This window comes from Hesperophylax consimilis, chromosome 24 (genome assembly GCF_061612785.1).
Source record: "Hesperophylax consimilis isolate HC1 chromosome 24, BYU_Hcon_1.0, whole genome shotgun sequence".
Taxonomy (NCBI): Eukaryota; Metazoa; Arthropoda; class Insecta; order Trichoptera; family Limnephilidae; genus Hesperophylax; species Hesperophylax consimilis.
Window position 1 is genome coordinate 29,651,232 of NC_142859.1, and position 19,257 is coordinate 29,670,488.

At 34.2% G+C, this 19,257-nt stretch overlaps 1 protein-coding gene across 2 annotated transcripts in view; it reads right to left on the bottom strand.

The window, feature by feature from the left end:
- Positions 1 to 732: 732 nt before the first annotated feature.
- LOC149412184 (opioid-binding protein/cell adhesion molecule-like) overlaps positions 733 to 19,257 on the bottom strand; it is a 542,679-nt gene continuing 524,154 nt past the window's right edge. For both annotated transcript variants that reach the window (XM_089646391.1, XM_089646392.1), the window contains 2 exons: positions 10,152 to 10,288; positions 733 to 2,106 (listed from right to left, as the gene is read on the bottom strand). In XM_089646391.1, coding sequence (XP_089502517.1) covers positions 2,012 to 2,106; positions 10,152 to 10,288 — 232 coding nt within the window. In that variant the 3' untranslated portion in view covers positions 733 to 2,011. The remainder of the gene's footprint in view (positions 2,107 to 10,151; positions 10,289 to 19,257) is intronic.

The window sequence follows — 19,257 nt, forward strand, 5'->3', positions numbered from 1 at the left end:
AGGAGGGGTGGATTCACTGCGTTGAAGAGGATTTAAAAGGACTGACTTTTATTTAAGGACTGAGGACTAGAAGCGAATGACGAAGGACCTCATTAGTGGAGGAAGCCAAATTCGTGATGGTGGCATTCATTGTAGTTTTCTTTTAATAATATCATAATTATTAATTTAAATTTATCACCTGATGAGGAAATTTAAAAAAATTAGAGAGCTGTGGAATAGGCCGTAGATACTTTTATTCAAATGTGAATAGTACTACCAATCAGTTTTACGAAAAACTAATGAAATCACATTTTAATTTCCATGATTTTTAAATCTATACCTAGGTTTTGAATGCTCTTTTCAGTCAATATGACCAACACAGAAGTGACGAAAAACAACCATTTTAATTTTTTTTTTAAATATTTGTATAAAAACCAGGTATAAAAACTGTGGCTTGTTTCAAATTAAACGAGAATTTTTTAAGATAACCTTTTCGGAAAATCAAAAATCGTTTCTATTTTGATGCGAAATTGCAAAAAAAATATTGAAGATCTGACTTTGGACCTTTTAGAAGCAAGCCAGAGAAAAGTGTGTTATTAAAAATATTTGATAAATTTATGATATTATCAAAACGTAAAAGTCTTAAAATTTTTAATCAAAACAGCCCGTAGGGTGAAATTATTAACATGTTTTAAAAACAATATTTTACATTATTATACAAATTCAAGGTAATTCATATTTTGGAATACATTTTAAATTTTAATGTTATTATAGAATCGATAGGTAATATATTTACAATTTAAAATACGTTTAAGAAAACGGTAAGATTTTTAGTTATAATAATTGTTAATTTTCACGAAGTTTTCATGCATTCAACGTTTTTTACCATATCTATAAAACAATGAAAATGCTTACTTTCGCTTTGTTTTCAGCCCAAAGCACAGTTAAAACAGATAAATTCACAATTTTTGTTGCTAATTGTGTCGATGTCACATTACCAAATCATATTTTATAAATCAATTATTCTAATGAATCAATAAAAAAAATTGGTGTACAGATTAAAATATGTTTTTTAATCGTTAATTTGGTTATAGTATATGTACAAAAGAGTATATTATTTAGCTATTATTTATTTCCACCAGATATAAGTATAATATGTACCTACCTACGTGTTATTAGTTGGATAAATAGTAAATATTTTGAATTTTACGTCATGCTTCAGATTTAAGTTAAATAAAATATAGTAGTGTAAGACACCAGTTTACAATACATGGTTCTATTTTTAGGCCCTTCTTCCACGGGGATACACAAGTATATATATGCTACCGCAATACATCAGCGTTTAGGTTCGTACACAAGCACACTTTGCCGAAATTTTGTAAACTCGTCAGTGACGCCTTTTTCCAGTGATCGGCCGGGCGTTGTACTTCTCACTCACGTCTTCAAGACTTTAAACATTTGTGTCCGACATTTTGTAAAAATTCGTATTATTTAGATCAATGACAGTAATAAAACAGCCAGCAAAGAAATACAGGATATAAAAATGACAGCTACTGCAACTGTTTGGTTAAGAGTCAGATTAAGAAAGCACTCTAGTTTTGACGTTACGAGAATTCAACAACGATTGGTGGCGACGCAGGTCTTGTGATTTCAGTAGCGACGTGGAGTTGTACACTACTTGAGTATCGGATACTTGCATATCTCTGTTTGTGATCGGGTTATAATGATTAGATCGTTCACGATCGACCCAGGACCACCACGAACTTGTTGATGTTGAAGGAATTGCATGCATTCATTTTATTTTGTTTCGATAACCATTGAATAACCTAAATGTAACATAATAAACTTTAAATTCACATTTTAAAAGTTTATTTAGTGCAGACTTAAAAGTCCCGATAAATTTAAGAATAAGATGTACATATCATAATTATATTAAAAGATTATGTTCACATTGAAATACGTAAAAAGTATTTTATACGAAGTATTGACGATATAAATATGTAAAAGGGATGAGAGTTTCGTAGATCAATTGTCATCTGGTTAGAAGAGACAGTAACAGGAGAGAAGAAATGGCGAACGGTCGAAGCTGAGATGAATCACCGCGCTGCATAGCAAGAGGATTTTCACCTGTAACAAAAAAATACGGTTAAAAACGTAACAATCAAAAGGTTAACAGTAAAGGGAAGCTTTTGTAGGCACTGCGGCGTTTAAAATTTTAAATGTACGTAATATTAAAAAAAAAACTTAAAAGTAATATGAATCTGAAAAAATTAAAATTGTTAAAATCAGCCAGTGGTTGAAAGATTTATAGAATCGATAGGATTTCCCTTTTGTATCTCTCTTCACTAACACGAAAAAATCTGATGTCGCAAAACAATTGGTTCAGGAGCAATATGCTCCTCTTCACCATTGGCAGGTTGGTCATACAGGTAAGAAGATAAAATAATCTATATCGACGCAAATTAAGATAGTAATCAGGAGCACAGACAATGCCGAGTTCCGATAGTCTAGCAATAACTGAGAAATGCGTGGCGGAATTTAACCCTCCCCTCTACAAATCTGTAAGGAATGAAGTTCGAGCAATACGAGAATGCTCAGAAGATAGATAGTTCTTAGAGCAGAGCCACGGATAGTAGCCGCACTACCTTATGGGGACAAATCGCAAAAACTTTTTCTTAACCCTCTAACCTTAACTTAAATTTTAGATATTTTGCAACATGGCTATATAATGCTCTCCCACTAGCCATTAGACTGTTTTTTTTTTGAAATATAAAACAGACATCAAGTCTTGGATCATCAGCCAAGACAGATCGAAGATCTAAATTTTATAAAAATCCCCTCATAAGTATGTGCTAGATGCTGATTAACCAATTTATCATTTGTTATTTTTTATCATTTTCACTTTGTCATTTAATGTAATGAAATATTATATGTATCAAATAACATGTAAACATTAATTTATATATTCAATACGTCTGTCTCGACACAGGTTTATCCTATTGAGACAGACATCGAAAAAAAACCTGTAAAAAACTATATATTGATTATAAAAAAAATTATAAAAAAAAACATTTTAAAAATGATTACAAAATTTCTATTGTTTTAATGCGTTTTTAAACAAATAAATTGTTACATAAATATAAACAGTGGATATATCAACTACGAGTATAATAGTGATTAATTGTTATTTTTCGGAATAACTTATTGAGTAAAACCTCAAATTATAATATTTAAATATTGAAGACAATATTAGTGATTCCTAAACGCAAATCTGAAACAGAAAAATCAGAAAAGGAAACGGTCACATCTGGGACTCGAACCCAGGACCCTTGTCTTTCCGGGACAATGCTCTACCAACTGCGCTAATGGTCCCATTATAATAAATAAACCTATCTTATTGTTTTTATTTTTAATGTGCGACATCTATTGACTTTTTCTGCAAGTCTAGAAATGAATTATTATTTTTCGGAATAACTTATTGAGTAAAACCTCAAATTATAATATTTAAATATTATAATTTGAAAGACGCTGTCTAGGATTGCATTTAGTTCGGGTTGAATCTTGCGATCATACATAAAGATAGTTGCCAATAAAAATGTGCGGTGAAAAAATGAAGACAACGTTGGTAGTTCTTATTCGAAGTATGATACAGTTAAAAGTGACCGATGAGGATAGGGTCCCATTAGCGCAGTTGGTAGAGCATTGTCCCGGAAAGACAAGGGTCCTGGGTTCGAGTCCCAGATGTGACCGTTTCCTTTTCTGATTTTTCTGTTTCAGATTTGCGTTTAGGAATCACTAATATTGTCTTCAATATTTAAAGTGATTAATTGGCTTGCCTTTTAAAAGCAACGGCATGGCCAGTGGCAGGTTAGTCCTGCAGGCTGGGAGATAGAGCAGTCTAAGTGGTCAGTGATGAAGATAACCATCGGGAATATAGAAATGATTGCTCTCCACAATAACCGCGTTTTAAATGAAGATTTGTGAAGCAATATGTACCTCTCTCTTCATATATAGACGGTTGACTCCGAGCATACACAAAAGAAAGTCGGTAGGATAAAGCCACGAGTAGTAGCCATAATCCCTTATGTAGAGAAAACTCAAGAATTTCTTCTGAATTCTCTCCAACATGAGAGAATTATTTACCTGGTGTAGACTCCAAATTACCGAACCACTTTCAAGTCTACTCCTCACTAAAGAATTGGAGAAAACTATGTGAACCTGGAAATCTCTAAAATTCCTTGCAGTGCGTAGAACACAGCCCAGCATTTTCAATGAAGTCCTACAAGTCATCTCAATATACAGCAAAATAAATGTCAGCCTACTATCAAACATGACTCCAAGATAGTAGAGATATGTTTTAAATCTAATATCAGGTATGACTCACCTTAGTGAATGACAAAATTAAACATTGAATTCAATTCGATTCCCTTTACTCCAGTGAAAAATTCCATCAACATCTATCTGAGTGGAGTTGATTGTACTCTTCTAAAGTTAGTATTTCATTATTATTTATTATTCCCTATTACTTTATAAGAACAGTAGGCTTAAGCAAAACAAAAACTTATTTATCAGGAAACGCTTTGCAAGGATATCTCTGTCGAAAGAGTACACAGATACACACATATATATATAGCATATGTTATTTGAATCAACTCTAAATTGAGCAATACATGAAAATTCAAATTCAAGAAAAAATGGAAATATCTTCTATTGCCAAAACTATTCGGAATAAGAAATTTCGGGCCAGTTATTTTAAATGAGAAATCCAAAATTATTTTCATGATTTCGAACTTTTGCAAATGATATCTGAAACTTTAGACACATTTTTTTTTATTAACACAACTTTCCGATAGTCAATTTTATTTCTAAAGTTATTCCAGTTTAAATTCCTAATAATGTTTACTCCGATAATATTAATTTCTCGTCCGTGTAAAATTACTCTTTCAAAGTTGTTTTCTTTCTTTCAAGTTAAGCAGTGATATAATCGCACAAGAGATATTTAACAATCGTAATGTTATCAAAATACAAGAATAAAAAACAGTGTATGGTTATTCGTAACCTGAGAAACTTTCTTTAATTAAGAGTTATGTAACGATTGTGATGTTATGGAAGTACGAGGAATTAGTAGAACTTAGTTCTAGTGAGGTTGATTTTTATGTGAAAAAAAAGTGTTTTATGTATAGTGAGATGCAATAAATAAACACCAGGTACCTATTTATTTATTGGATGATTTTTATAGCGCCGCTTTTGCGAAATATCACCTCAGGGGCGCTGTACAGTTAATGCAGATATTACAAAAAAAAATAATATAAATATTACAAATTGAAATTAAGTTAAATAAAATGAAGTACAGAAACAGGTGACACGGAGATGGAGAGTCTGCTGCAAGAATCCTAGGTGGTGAGGAAACTGGACCGGCTGCTGCAGCGAGAGAGTCCACCGCGTCCACCAACAGTGCCAGCACGAGGTTCGTCATCCTTCCAGGTATGTGTCTGCTGCTAATAGAGCGCTGACACAATGTCCTCTCATGGATTCCAGACCTTGGCAGCACCGCTGTGACATTCGACGAAGGTAGAGGATGGAGACTCTGCAGCAAGAATCCCAGGTGGTGAGGAAACTGGACCAGCTACTGCAGCGAAAGAGTGCACCGCGCCACCAACAGTGCCAGCACGAGGTTCGTCATCCGTCCAGGTATGTGTCTGCTGCTAATAGAGCGCTGACACAATGTCCTCTCATGGATTCCAGACCTTGGCAGCACCGCTGTGACATTCGACGAAGGTAGAGGATGGAGACTCTGCAGCAAGAATCCCAGGTGGTGAGGAAACTGGACCAGCTACTGCAGCGAAAGAGTGCACCGCGCCACCAACAGTGCCAGCACGAGGTTCGTCATCCGTCCAGGTATGTGTCTGCTGCTAATAGAGCGCTGACACAATGTCCTCTCATGGATTCCAGACCTTGGCAGCACCGCTGTGACATTCGACGAAGGTAGAGGATGGAGACTCTGCAGCAAGAATCCCAGGTGGTGAGGAAACTGGACCAGCTACTGCAGCGAAAGAGTGCACCGCGCCACCAACAGTGCCAGCACGAGGTTCGTCATCCGTCCAGGTATGTGTCTGCTGCTAATTAAGCGCTGACACAGTATCCTCACATAGATAACAAACCTTGTGACGCTCGGAAAGTCCATCTCCTTGTACACTTGTTTCTGGTGATTATGTTAGTGGTGCATTGTTCCGAAATAAAAGGCGGCGGACGGAATAATAAATCACCTTGGGCACTTGTTAGGGCTTTCACTGTTTCCAAGAATAACATTGAAAACATCTGGCGTACAACAGTTACCGATTCTCGTCCCAAAGTCAACTTCAACTTCAGCGAATTTAGAATGTTTTTAGCACAATTTTCGATTATTCATTTTTGAAACACTGCACTCTAGTCACATTACTATTAAGTTCTGATTACTAATTGGTAAGTTAATTTAAAATGTTGATTCACTGATTTTTTAAATAACTTCAAAGGGATGTTGCCTCGTTTCCCTTGAAAATACTAAAAAAAACACAAAGTGGTTGGAGACGGCATGACGCGTCCAGCTGCCACAAAGGGCGCTACTCAACTCCCAAGACTACTACTACAACTACTACAAGACAACTACTTAAGAGCGCAGTTACAAAACAATTTCAAAGATTTCTCAATTAAATTAGAAATGTAAAAAAATGAAAAACAATCGTTGTTTCCAACATTTAACTATTTAGCAAGCCTCTGGTCAGAGAATTGGCATATATTTCCGCTCTGCAATAAAATCCAAATAAATGGAATATTTCTGAACGTATCTAAAAATAAAAAATAATTGTTTTTAAGGTGATAAATACCCTTTCATAAAGTATTATAAGAAATAAAAATAAAATATTTGAATATTATTTTTTTGAATGCATACATAAACAAATGTATTTTAAACATAACCATTGCCCGGTATTACAGTGGAAGATGCTCTGAGGAACTAGCGTCATTGATCCCTTCGGCACCGGTGCGTAGTCGGGATACACGCCAAACGCGCGCCCAACATTTGTACACGGTTGACATTTGTCACATGAGAACGGGTCGCTTCTAAGATTCGTTCTTAAGTTCAACAGCTCGGCTGTGGAACGAACTGCCGGCCTCTGTGTTTCCTCCCTCCTACAACATGGGACTCTTCAAGACCCATGTTCACTCCTTCCTCTCCACAAAAAGACCCTCCACACAGCATCCCCAAAGATGACATAGGCCCTGAGGGAAATTATTTTCTTCAGGGCCTCCTGTGTGGAGTTAATATAAAAAAAAAAAAATAAAAAAAAATTGCCCAACTTTCTTATCGTTTTATTTGAAATCTATTATTTTAAATTCACCTAGTTTCATAAATTGCGGTCAACACCTTTGGTTCAATTATTTTGTAGATTTGAATATAAAGCGTGGTGTTTTTTCTTTCTAACACACTTAAAATATAATATTTCTTACCGTGACAATGAGGAAGATACAACGATTTATATAAGACCATAGGAGCTCTTCCCAAAAGCGAACAAATTAACTCAACGGATAATAGCTACTTGTTCCCGAAACCGGACAACTTGCCTAAGGGGTTAATATTATAAATTTTATAAGAAACAACTTTAATAAAACGCTTTTTATAAAAGGAAAATAATTTTTTATAAAATTTTATGAGTAAGAAAAATATACGTTTAAACATTTTATATTGTCCACGTGGTCTCAAATAATTATTCTCTTTGAACCAAATGGAACATAAATTAACTCAAAATTTCAAAGAGGATCGAAATGATTCTAAGAATTAGATACACCCTTCAAAGGATAGTAATTTCATTAAACTTTTTAATAGACCCGACCGTGTTTTTGACACATTCAAATTTGATAAATATTTATAAAAGCTAACTTTTAAAAGCACCGGTTTTATCTAATCGACATAAAATAATTTAATTGTTATAACGAATAAGCAATGACAAAATGAAATAAAATAATTATCTAATATTGTCTTCAAATTCGGATTTTTTTTATATCTGAGGCTGCAATTTTTTTTACATGAAACGACGCTTGAAAACTTTAAAAGTCAAATTAATTAAATATAATTGATCGTTTGTAAATAATAATAAAAATATTGGCATTTTAATTCTCTAATTTCTTCATTGGCCTTCTTTTTCCAACATAAGAAATAGTAATAATAAGAAATGCTCAAACAAATTTTATGACCTAACCAACCAAATATACGATTTTGAATTCCTATAAGGTCCTAGTATTGTATGATTTTTTAAAATTAAGTAACCATTTTGCTCATATTATTGTATTTGACGTTAATGAGTTTAAGATATCGCTTCTTAAAAAATGCTACACAAATCAGGTTTAAATAACTTTTTACAATATTTCTGAAATGGCAAAACGACTTTTGTCGCATGCAATCCCTTTCAAAATGGATTATATACTAACAAAGTTTGCCCGTAAGCAAAACAATATATGTGTATATGAAGAAACAAAATTCACCAAAAACTCAAACTTTATATGAAATTTTAACAAAGTCCTTCAATTTTACCTTTAAGAATTCGTAAAATATTATGAACCACTTAAAAATTTCTTATTCCTGTAAATTTTTTGCACTGAAAAACTTACAGGCACAAAACTTTATTTGTTGAGCGTCTCAGTAAATATAAATAATTTTCGCCATTACTTGTGAACTAGGCTTCGTTTAACAATTTAGGAAGAGGTGAGGTTTAATTTTTGCAGACGATGGAATACAATTTTAATATTTTTGGTTGAAGTTTTCATTGGCCCGTTAAAATTTGGAGAGAATTGAATTTGATTGGAGTTTTCAATATCAGCCACTGTTTGTAGGCGGGCTATTGTGGTCTTATGTTTTTTATTTTATTTTTTTTATATCTGCGTATGGGGCAACAAAGTACGATTGTTTTATTTCGTTTTTGTTAATATAAAAAACCTTACGATGCATCATGATGTATAATATCACTTAGTATCTTAAAAGATAAGTCTTTTTTGTGGATTTAATGGTGATCATTAAATTTATCACTCAAATAGATATTTCTTAACTGCTTTGGATTATATTTTTACGTCTCCATGCTATTACAGGAATTCCACAAAACAGTTTTACGCATTACTTTTAGTTTTAAAAGAAACTGAAAGCTTACGTGCTATAGTGATGTAATAATAAAGTAAAAACTAAAAGAAAAAGAAAGGTGTTATAAAACATATTAAGTAATAAGTCAGGAGAATTAAATGAAGGTTGATGTCGTTGCTTATTTGCGCATCTCTTATTACAATCACTTATTGCATAAATGACGCGTATACATCGCGCTACATACAAATTCTACTGCACGGTCTCATCATGCGTAGTATACGTCGTAATAGGGCCTAGAAGCAAAACCTCCTAGATCACAAGGCCGGGACACTGAATCAAATCAGCGTCCTAACTTGTATGGGAACCTCCAAAAATTATTTTTTATCAAATAATCCAAACATTTTAAGATGTTTTAATAAATAAGAATAAATTTAAAATATAAATTGAAACGAAAATTGTGCTCCAAAGTTCACAGGATCTGTTACTTAAAAACAACGTATGGCCAAATACATTTTAGATCCTTTGCAACCAAGCTTAACATCGCACCTCCACTATCTATTAGTCTAACCTAGAACCTTAACTCTTAGATCACCAGCCAAGACAGATCAAAGATCTTTCTTACTTTCAAAGATTATTTAAACCTTCTTATAAGTTTTACCAATGATGCGTTGATAATGACTGTCTCTTTAATTTTGATTTGATGAGTTGTATACTAGACCAACTCTCAAGACAGCATTCCCCAGCGAGCTTACCGACACAGTCACAGTCTTCATCACCCATATAGCCACTGAATAAATCTGAAAAACAAACATCAATAATATCACCGTAACACAAGGACATCTCCAGCATGGCGGGCGAAAAAATACTCAATTTTTTACTTTATTTTTGTTTTAAAAAGTGATGCTTTAAAAGTTCTAGTACATGATGTTAATACATCACACTTGATGTGATGAGTATGTTATCACAGTTTACGGGTACTTACGTTATCCTGCGACGGGGGCGGTGGGAAATGGCAGGTGGCGGTTAATGGGGGTGGTTTAAAGTCACGTGGTTGCGGCTAGCTTACCTCTGAGCACGTGCACGGCCACGGTGGTGGCGGACACCTCCTCCAGGGCACACGTGTAGTTGCCGGAGTCCTTTTTGGCCGCGTTGGCTATGTACAGCCGCGAGAGTGCGCCGCTGTTTTGGAGTTCGGTCTTTACACTGTGGACAGAAGAAAGAAATGTGTTAATTCTGCTTGTCCCATAAATTTTTGGTGACAAAAGTTTACTAATTCATTATTAATTGATCGTAAATGATATCAAATTAAAAAAATATACATATGTTCCAACTAGTTATTGAGATTTTAAAAAGGGTTGACGAATTAAATTCAACGCATGAAGAGATCTGGCATATGACCGTTGTCCGTGGCAGGCATTAAGATTAGATTTAGCACATGACTGCTGTCCGTGGCAGGCATTAAGAAGAGATTTGTCATATGACCGCTGTCCGTGGCAGGCATTAAGAAGAGATTTAGCACATGACCGCTGTCCGTGGCAGGCATTAAGAAGAGATTTGTCATATGACCGCTGTCCGTGGCAGGCATTAAGAAGAGATTTGTCATATGACCGCTGTCCGTGGCAGGCATTAAGAAGAGATTTGTAATATGACCGCTGTCCGTGGCAGGCATTTAGAAGAGATTTGTCATATGACCGCTGTCCGTGGCAGGTATTAAGAATAGATTTAGCACATGACCGCTGTCCGTGGCAGGCATTAAGAAGAGATTTGTCATATGACCGCTGTCCGTGGCAGGCATTAAGAAGAGATTTGTCATATGACCGCTGTCCGTGGCAGGCATTAAGAAAAGATTTAGCACATGACCGCTGTCCGTGGCAGGCATTAAGAAGAGATTTGTCATATGACCGCTGTCCGTGGCAGGCATTTAGAAGAGATTTGTCATATGACCGCTGTCCGTGGCAGGCATTAAGAAGAGATTTGTTATATGTCCGCTGTCCGTGGCAGGCATTAATAAGAGATTTGACATATGACCGCTGTCCGTGGCAGGCATTAAGATTAGATTTAGCACATGACCGCTGTCCGTGGTAGGCATTAAGAAGAGATTTGTCATAGGACCGCTGTCCGTGGCAGGCATTAAGACGAGATCTGGCATATGGCCGCTGTCCGTGGTAGGCATTAAGAAGATATCTGGCAAATGACTGTTGTCAATGGTAGGCATTAAGAAGAGATCCGACATATGACCGCTGTCCGTGGCAGGCACAAAGAACAGATCTGAAAAACTTTTTAATGATTTATATCTTTACGGCTCCCTTTACTCCCCATTCCTGGAATCACAGAACCACAGTCACATTTTATTTGTACTGTCTACGAATTCTTCCGTCGTTATTTTTATTTTTATCTTCTATAGTAAGTTCTGTTCATTCGATTACCGAATTCTTCATTTGGAGGAATTCCATTCTTATACCCAGGATTCCAACAAGTATTTCATTCGTTTGGCCTCTGGCTATTCAGACACTTGAGAATTCAATAAAAGGAGAATATCGGTAGGCCTTTAATAAAATAAATACGTAAAGAACTAAATCTATGTGAATGATTAGTTTGTTTCCCAAACGATTATTATTTTCTTGGATTGCTTTATTATTACAAGAGTTAGATACTTTCACCTTAATTCTTTTTGTCCTTTTCACACTGTCTGTTGCCTTTTACAACATTTATCACTTTGAGCTGATCATAGTGTGGAAGATATTCTCAGTGTAAGACCACCATTCAGAATTGAAAAGTTGATTGAAATGGTTTTTGCCATGTTACCTTCACCCGCACAATAAACCCCGATTTAGGGATGCCATAGTCTCACCGGCTCTAGACAATTGGGAGCAGTTGGGACTCTTGTGCGGTATTCAGAAAAAAAATTCTGAAAAATTTCACCTTCACTGGGAAACCCATTTAATGGCGAAACTTGAAGCTTTCCCAGCAAAATGTTTGGATATAATTAAGTCTATGTATCACTGTAAGTACCACCAACCAAGCGCCACCTATGTGTACTAAACCGCGTGAAATATATCCCCACAAACACCGAGGTATTAAAGTTAATATTCCCTCAAAAATGTGACCGTATTTATAAAGTTGTTGGTTCTCTCTCACTATGGCAGTGGACTGAGGTAATATTTTAAGTAATTTCGTCAGTTAAAGCCATGTTTACTAATTTATAACTGGGTTCCGGGGTCCGGTGATAGCGTCCCTGGGGCGGGGTGACGTCAGGGTGTGTGATGTCACATGTACCCAAACCGAGGCCGGCTAGAGGACAGGCCGTGGCATGCGATGGATTTTGAAGCGTCACATATGCCATCGAGCTACGAAAATTTGAAAATTGCTGCGATTGTTGTTGATACTCGTTGTAACTTCTGATTTGTGAGTTGTTTTACGGCAAGCATATTGAAAAAAAAACAACAGAGAATTTTTAAACGGTGAAGCTTACAATTTGAGACGGGTATGGGTACCGCCACACCGGCAACCATTTACTAGATTGCCAAAACCTCTGCAATAGGTCATCCAAAGTAGTTCGCTACATGTGGTGACTTAGCAGGGGTGACCGGGTTCATGGGATGGGGTTTGTCTAGGACTTGGAGGCTGATACGGATACGTCTGCGCAGATCGGGAGAGACCGCTAGAGAATTTCCCAGCAGGACTCTCTCGAACCATCGCCTTGCTCCGCAGCGGGAGGGTTGAATTAATACGTCTATTACTCCTAAAAACTGAAACCCAGATTTCCATTTAACCCTTTACCTTTACATTCCCACAACTTTTCTCTTTTCTTTCCTTAAAAAGACCCACTACACAGCATCCCCAAATATGGCATAGACCATTAGGGAAATTATTTTTGTCTCAAGTGTGTGGAGCTAATGTAAAAAAAATATTCAACGACAGCACTATTTCGCAATTCGACTATCGCGCGCCCAGGCCTCAAATACACCGGCAATCTAGTCGGCCTCGTACCCAACCGCATTAGAGGGAACACAAATGTCAACTGTCAGTTAGATGTTGGAATTGGAAGACATATTGCGTAAGGACGGTTTTTCAAAACTAGTCCTAAAACTATTAAAGTAATACTTAAAACTATTAAAGTAATACTTACATCCAAACTTAAATCTTTTTAAACACACTTATAGGCAGTAGGATTTTAGTTTGCCCAAGACTTATTAATGTAACCTCCCAAACAAACCGCTTTAGTAATGCTAGCTCTAGGTATGTACATTGGCGTTTTCGCTGTAAAAGGCATAAATACGTTGTTATAGCGATCCCTCACGCCTTAACTCTTCGAAGAAATTTACACAAAGTATCTATGAAATTGATCTTAGCCAACTAATGTTACAAATTCCAAAGTGTTTTTTTGTTGTTTGTTTGTCCCTTTTTCACGTCGCAACAGAGCAACTGATCGATGTGTTTTTTTGCACGGGAAAAAAACTGCTAAGTGACATTGGATAATTTAAATCTCGGAAAAACATTTCATGCGAGCGAAATGTCGTTTAGCTGGCTTTATTTACCGTAATTTGTCTCTAATACACAAACTTTACAACCTTTTTATATGCTGAAAAAGATATTTTGTTATCAATCATTTATTCATTGTTTAATTCGTAGAACTCCATTTAATTTAAAAAAAAATTTAATTAAAATCAAATTTAATAATTTAATTATTAAGTTCTGCAAGTATTTTTTGGTTTTTGTTATTGTTACAGCTGTTTTGGCTTTCAAGACCATTTTCAAACTGTGGTTTTAACCACGTTTAGACGACTTATTTATATGGTTCTATTTTACCCCCTCCCAATTTAAATGGTTTATTACCGGTTAAACCAATTTACTGATAAAATAATTGAACACCGTGAACATAACCAGAGATCACGTGAAAGCATTTGTCATTTATTATTTTGTTGGAAATAGTTGTTAATCTGTGATAAATAGTTGTTAATCTGTTAGAATTAGTTAGGATGCGGGCAAATTCTCCATTTGTTATTCTGTTAGAAATAGTTGTTAATCTGTTAGAATTAGTTAGGATGCGGTTGAATTCTCCATTTGTTATTCTGTTAGAAATAGTTGTTGATCAGTGATAAATAGTTGTTAATCTGTTAGAATTAGTTAGGATGCGGGCGAATTCTCCATTTGTAATTCTGTTAGAAATAGTTGTTAATCTGTGATAAATAGTTGTTAATCTGTTAGAATTAGTTAGGATGCGGGCGAATTTTCCATTTGTTATTCTGTTAGAAATAGTTGTTAATCTGTGATAAATAGTTGTTAATCTGTGATAAATAGTTGTTAATCTGTTAGAATTAGTTAGGATGCGGGCTAATTCTCCAGTAAATATTATAAATTGGATTATTAATCACTGACTGTATCGGTTTTTAATAAAAAATTGTCTTTGCTGTTGCCGTCAACAAATCATTAAATACAAATGCTTAATTCGTAACACCGAATAGTGATACACTTACAAATTCAGAAAAAAACGCATATTACATTTTTTTAGGGATAAACATGCACCATTTCCACATAATGCAGTAAGGTATAGATATAAAATAATGTCCGCCATCTTTAACTGTACAAACATTGTTACACAAGAGGCAATGTTCTTTTTTGGTCAATGGACCCATATTGAAATTGGATATAAAAAAGTGCCGTGTAAAACGAATCGAATAGAATAATTTCTAGTTTTATACTACACAGCTTTAATGAAAAATAAATGGCTAAATACGGTACACATTTATTCACGTAAACATTAATTATAAAGTTGAAGGTAAGTCCATTGTACGAGAAATATTAGTTTGTTCTGTATTCAAAATAATGATACCACGAGCTTTGTTTGATAAACCGGAAAATTCACCTAAAAATTAACCAGGGAGCTTAATCTGTCTGGTGTAAAGAATATAAAACCTTTGTTATAACTGAAAAGGGTTATGCTCTATCTCGCAGACCTTTCTCACGGAGAATATGAAAATTTCACTCAGTGAATTTCATTTCGCAAAAAAATGCGGGTAATGAAGGTAATAAAGTTTTTTTTTCATTTAGTGACAGCGCAGGATTCCTTTTTTGGGTGAAAAGATAATGAAAAAAGTATTTTCTTTCTGTCCGCAGTGTATTAAGAGAATAACCAAATTGGTAACGGAATATAAATTGATATACTTTCCTCAAAATCTTAAAATGAAGAATAAGTTTGTAGGTTCTAAAGTTATCGTGAAAAAATATTGACATTCTAAAACAGCTAGGTTAGGTTAGGTAAACCTTAGTTTTAGAATATTAATTGCATTTCAGTTTAGTTGATATTAGTAGTTTTGTAAACAGCTGACCTTTACGTCCAAAAAAGCATGATTTTGAGGTTCTCTAATCTAATAAATCGAGATCAAAAATTCGTCTGAAATGTCAGATTTGTAAGTAGTTAAATATATCCATCTACTTTATTAAAAAGCCGTATTATAATTTTGCCATACAATTAACAAAAAAAACTATTTTATTAATTTACACTTTTTTCAAAGAAACCTCACTATCTGAATGACAATATACTGTTTTAACTTTCTTCGGGCAAGTGCCTACCATAATTTAGAAAAAAATAATGCTAATAAACGGTTGAATTAAACACGACGATTTCACTTTTACTCATTTGGCCACCACCTTGAAACAGAAACGGAAAGCAAAAACTAATTTACAGACTGACGAAATGCAAAACGGTAGAGTTTTAACAGGCCTTAGCTATGTTCCATAAAAAAACCCAATATTAATAATAATAGAGTTATCGCTTAAAGTTGCTTTCGCCTGATTTAGTAACTCGATCTTAAATATCCGTATATACCGAACGATATACTTCAACTTTACCCAATCTCCGATCGAAAAGAAATCTAGCTATATTGCTGCGGAATAAGTGATACAGAATTAGTGAAATGCCGAGCACCTAATTCACAAACTTGCTTTTACCATTGTAATCCCCCCAATGACTTTAATCATAAATCTACACAGTATCCCCAAAAATTACATCTTCCTGGGAGCAGAAAAATAAATACGTATATCCGTTATCCGTGCAAGCGAAATAAAAGAACTGACGAAAGAAATAAGTATTTTTTAAATTCGTTAATTTATTTATATCTACCATATTAAATTCGGCGAGGGCCCGACTGCACAGATAAGCAGGTCGATCTGTACCTATTGAAGCGAACATTGAAAATATTTTACGAGTTGGCTCGATATTTGAACCCGCAGACGCAGATAAATTTCGCGTATTGATCACATTAATATTACACGTTTGAAATATTCCCATCTTGAAAATATACTCTGAAAAATCTCAATATGCGACGAATAATTGCACCATAAGTCAGTGCTGAATCGGCGGAAATACCATCCGGGTCGAATGGCTCTTCTGCCCTTTCTTCGCCTTTTCATTTATATAAATATTTTAGAACCCCACGTTCGACGTGTATTGTATGACACACTTTAAGTTCTTAGCATCTTAAAAAAAGGTTTTTTTCAACCCTTCAAGGGTGTTCTTGGCTATAATTTTAAACTATGAAGAGAGGGAAGGTGAATTTGTATAGTAATTTGGTTTATATTGTCAAATTTCAAAATTAAATGATTTTATTAAAGATTGAGATATTGAATGAAGGGGAGGCAATTTGAGATAAAAGAAAGACTTGATAAAAGAGAGGATACTAGTTTGGAGAAAAAAAATATGTGACCACAGAATGTACAATCTGATGAGTCAAGCACGTGAATTTTAAAAAGGTGAGAAGGAACGGAACAATGTCTAATTCTCAAACGAATAAGCAAGGAAATTTCTTTTGTGAGAAATGTAAGGAATTATAAGGAGTTGTTGAAATCACGGTTTTCAGGAAATAGTCAAATGACGACTAGCAATATGCCAAAACCATTGATGTATTATATTTAGATGAGACATGAAGAGAAAAAATATGTTTTTTGACCTCCAACTGACCTCCAACTCTCCCAACGCTCTAACTTCTATGCGCATCGCTTACCGCTCTAATAGTGGAACAAGTTTTGACGAGATAATTTGTACGCAGTAGCACCTCTAATTATATCTCTTTGGCCAATACTCTTTCTAAACATTGCGGGATTTATCTTTGAGACTGGAAAAAAACGTCACATAGGGGAATTTTGTTTACGAGGGTAACAATGGGGTTGTATGTTCCGCAGGAATCCGCAATGTCATATTGTTTAAGAATTTATATGAAATTCTCTCGATAGAAAATAACCGCAAAATATACGAAACGAAAAACAAAAACATATTTGATTCTGTTATGTCGTACTTAATAAATTTGTGGATTGATTTACGCACTATTTTAAGTTAATCGTGATTTATTATATTTTCGCTTCCGCCACTTAATTATAATATTTTTATGTAAACGCGCTCTCCCAACATTCGTATGTACATAAATATCTCCCTTTCCAACCAACGTCTTCTTCTTCTTTTTGAATGCTTACGACGGAGCCTTAATAATGCGGTTGTACCAAAGCCTTTGAAACTCACTGCTTTTTACCACGAGGATAAGCTACATTTTTTTTCATTTCTGCTGCTAAAAGGATTCTTGTTTTTCTTTAAGGAGTTCTTGCAAGTTTAATGTAAACTAATGGAAGTAACAACAGGAAAGGCTATAAGTAAAAATTAAAGTAATCATAAATATGTTAACTGACTAACTATCACGCCCTTTTCTATACAGGTATACGTGGAGTGAATAGAATACCTAACCACATTGTTTAGTATTTCATAATATACATAATATAACAGTCTGTTATTTTGAAAGCGATCATTAAATTTTCTGTTGAAAATATTATATTCTAGCTAGGTTCAAACAGTTCCAATTTCAAAACGACACTTGAACTTCAATTCATCGCACCATATTTCACGCAGGACGAACGCACATAAAACCGTTATCGTTTGTCTGAAGAATTCAGACAATCAGTTCCAATTTTGAAAATGACGATCAAATGATAAGTAAAATTGAGTTCATTGAACCAGATTTCATGCAGACTAACGCAAGTATATATGTTTTTATTATTATTTTATCTTTAAAGGAGAAGGTAATATTAAAAATTTTCAAAATAATAGATAGAGACAAAAAAATAAAAAGGTGACTGTCGCAATTGGGAATCGAACCCAGAGCCTCCATACGGGAAAAAAATTCTCCCAATTGGGCTAATGAGAATAATAAGATTTAACATCATCTTCATATGATAAAAAAATTATGTATGTTGAAATTTAAATGTTTCAAAAGTTATTTTTTTAAATGTTTCGATCTTCGTTTCTTTATGTTAATTGAAAATATACCGGCCTGAAAAACTAACTCATTCGAAGAACCTGAAAACTAACAATGATTGCCACTTTAGAACATAAAAACATTCAGCCTGTTTTAAAGGTATTCCAGGAAGTGCTAAATATTCATTGCAATTTATGCATTTGTATTAAATATTCAAATTCTTTCTCCAACGAAAAAGATACAGAAACATTACAGCTTTTATGTTTATAAATAAGTTACTACACAGATTGAAAGATTTTCGTTAGAGTTAAATATGATGAAATGGAATTTGATACAACCTATAACTAATTTTAGAACATTTTATTAAGATACTCGTATCTAATTAGTTAGTTGTATACCTACTCCCTTTATGTACTTGTATTTATTATTCTTACACGAAAATATACAAAAACATTGCAACTTTGTTAAATTATTAACAATTTTTTTTATAAAATTTTATTTGAGGTTATAACTTTTATATTTTGCTAAGAGATGGCGTTGTGCATATTTTAATTTTTTTTCTTTTATTATTTTCAAATAAATACATCACTCAGACGGTTGTTTTTTATCGAACCAGTAGATAAAAATAATAAATTCGAACATAACATTAAACAGACCAAGACATAAAAAAGGTAAGGTATGGAAGTTCATTTCATTTCAAAGAAGTCATATTTCAAATTAATAATTACAATATTATACTAAATATGTATATTTGTGATTTTTGTGTTTTACCAACTGTTATTGTGTTTACGAAGAAATCCTTTCTAGAAAAGGCAACATTGTTAAAATTTTGCAAGTTAATAAAATTGAAGACATCTATAAAAAGGCTCAATATTGCAAGTATTCAAATAAAATACATTTAAAGATTTCAAACCGAATTCATCATTAAGG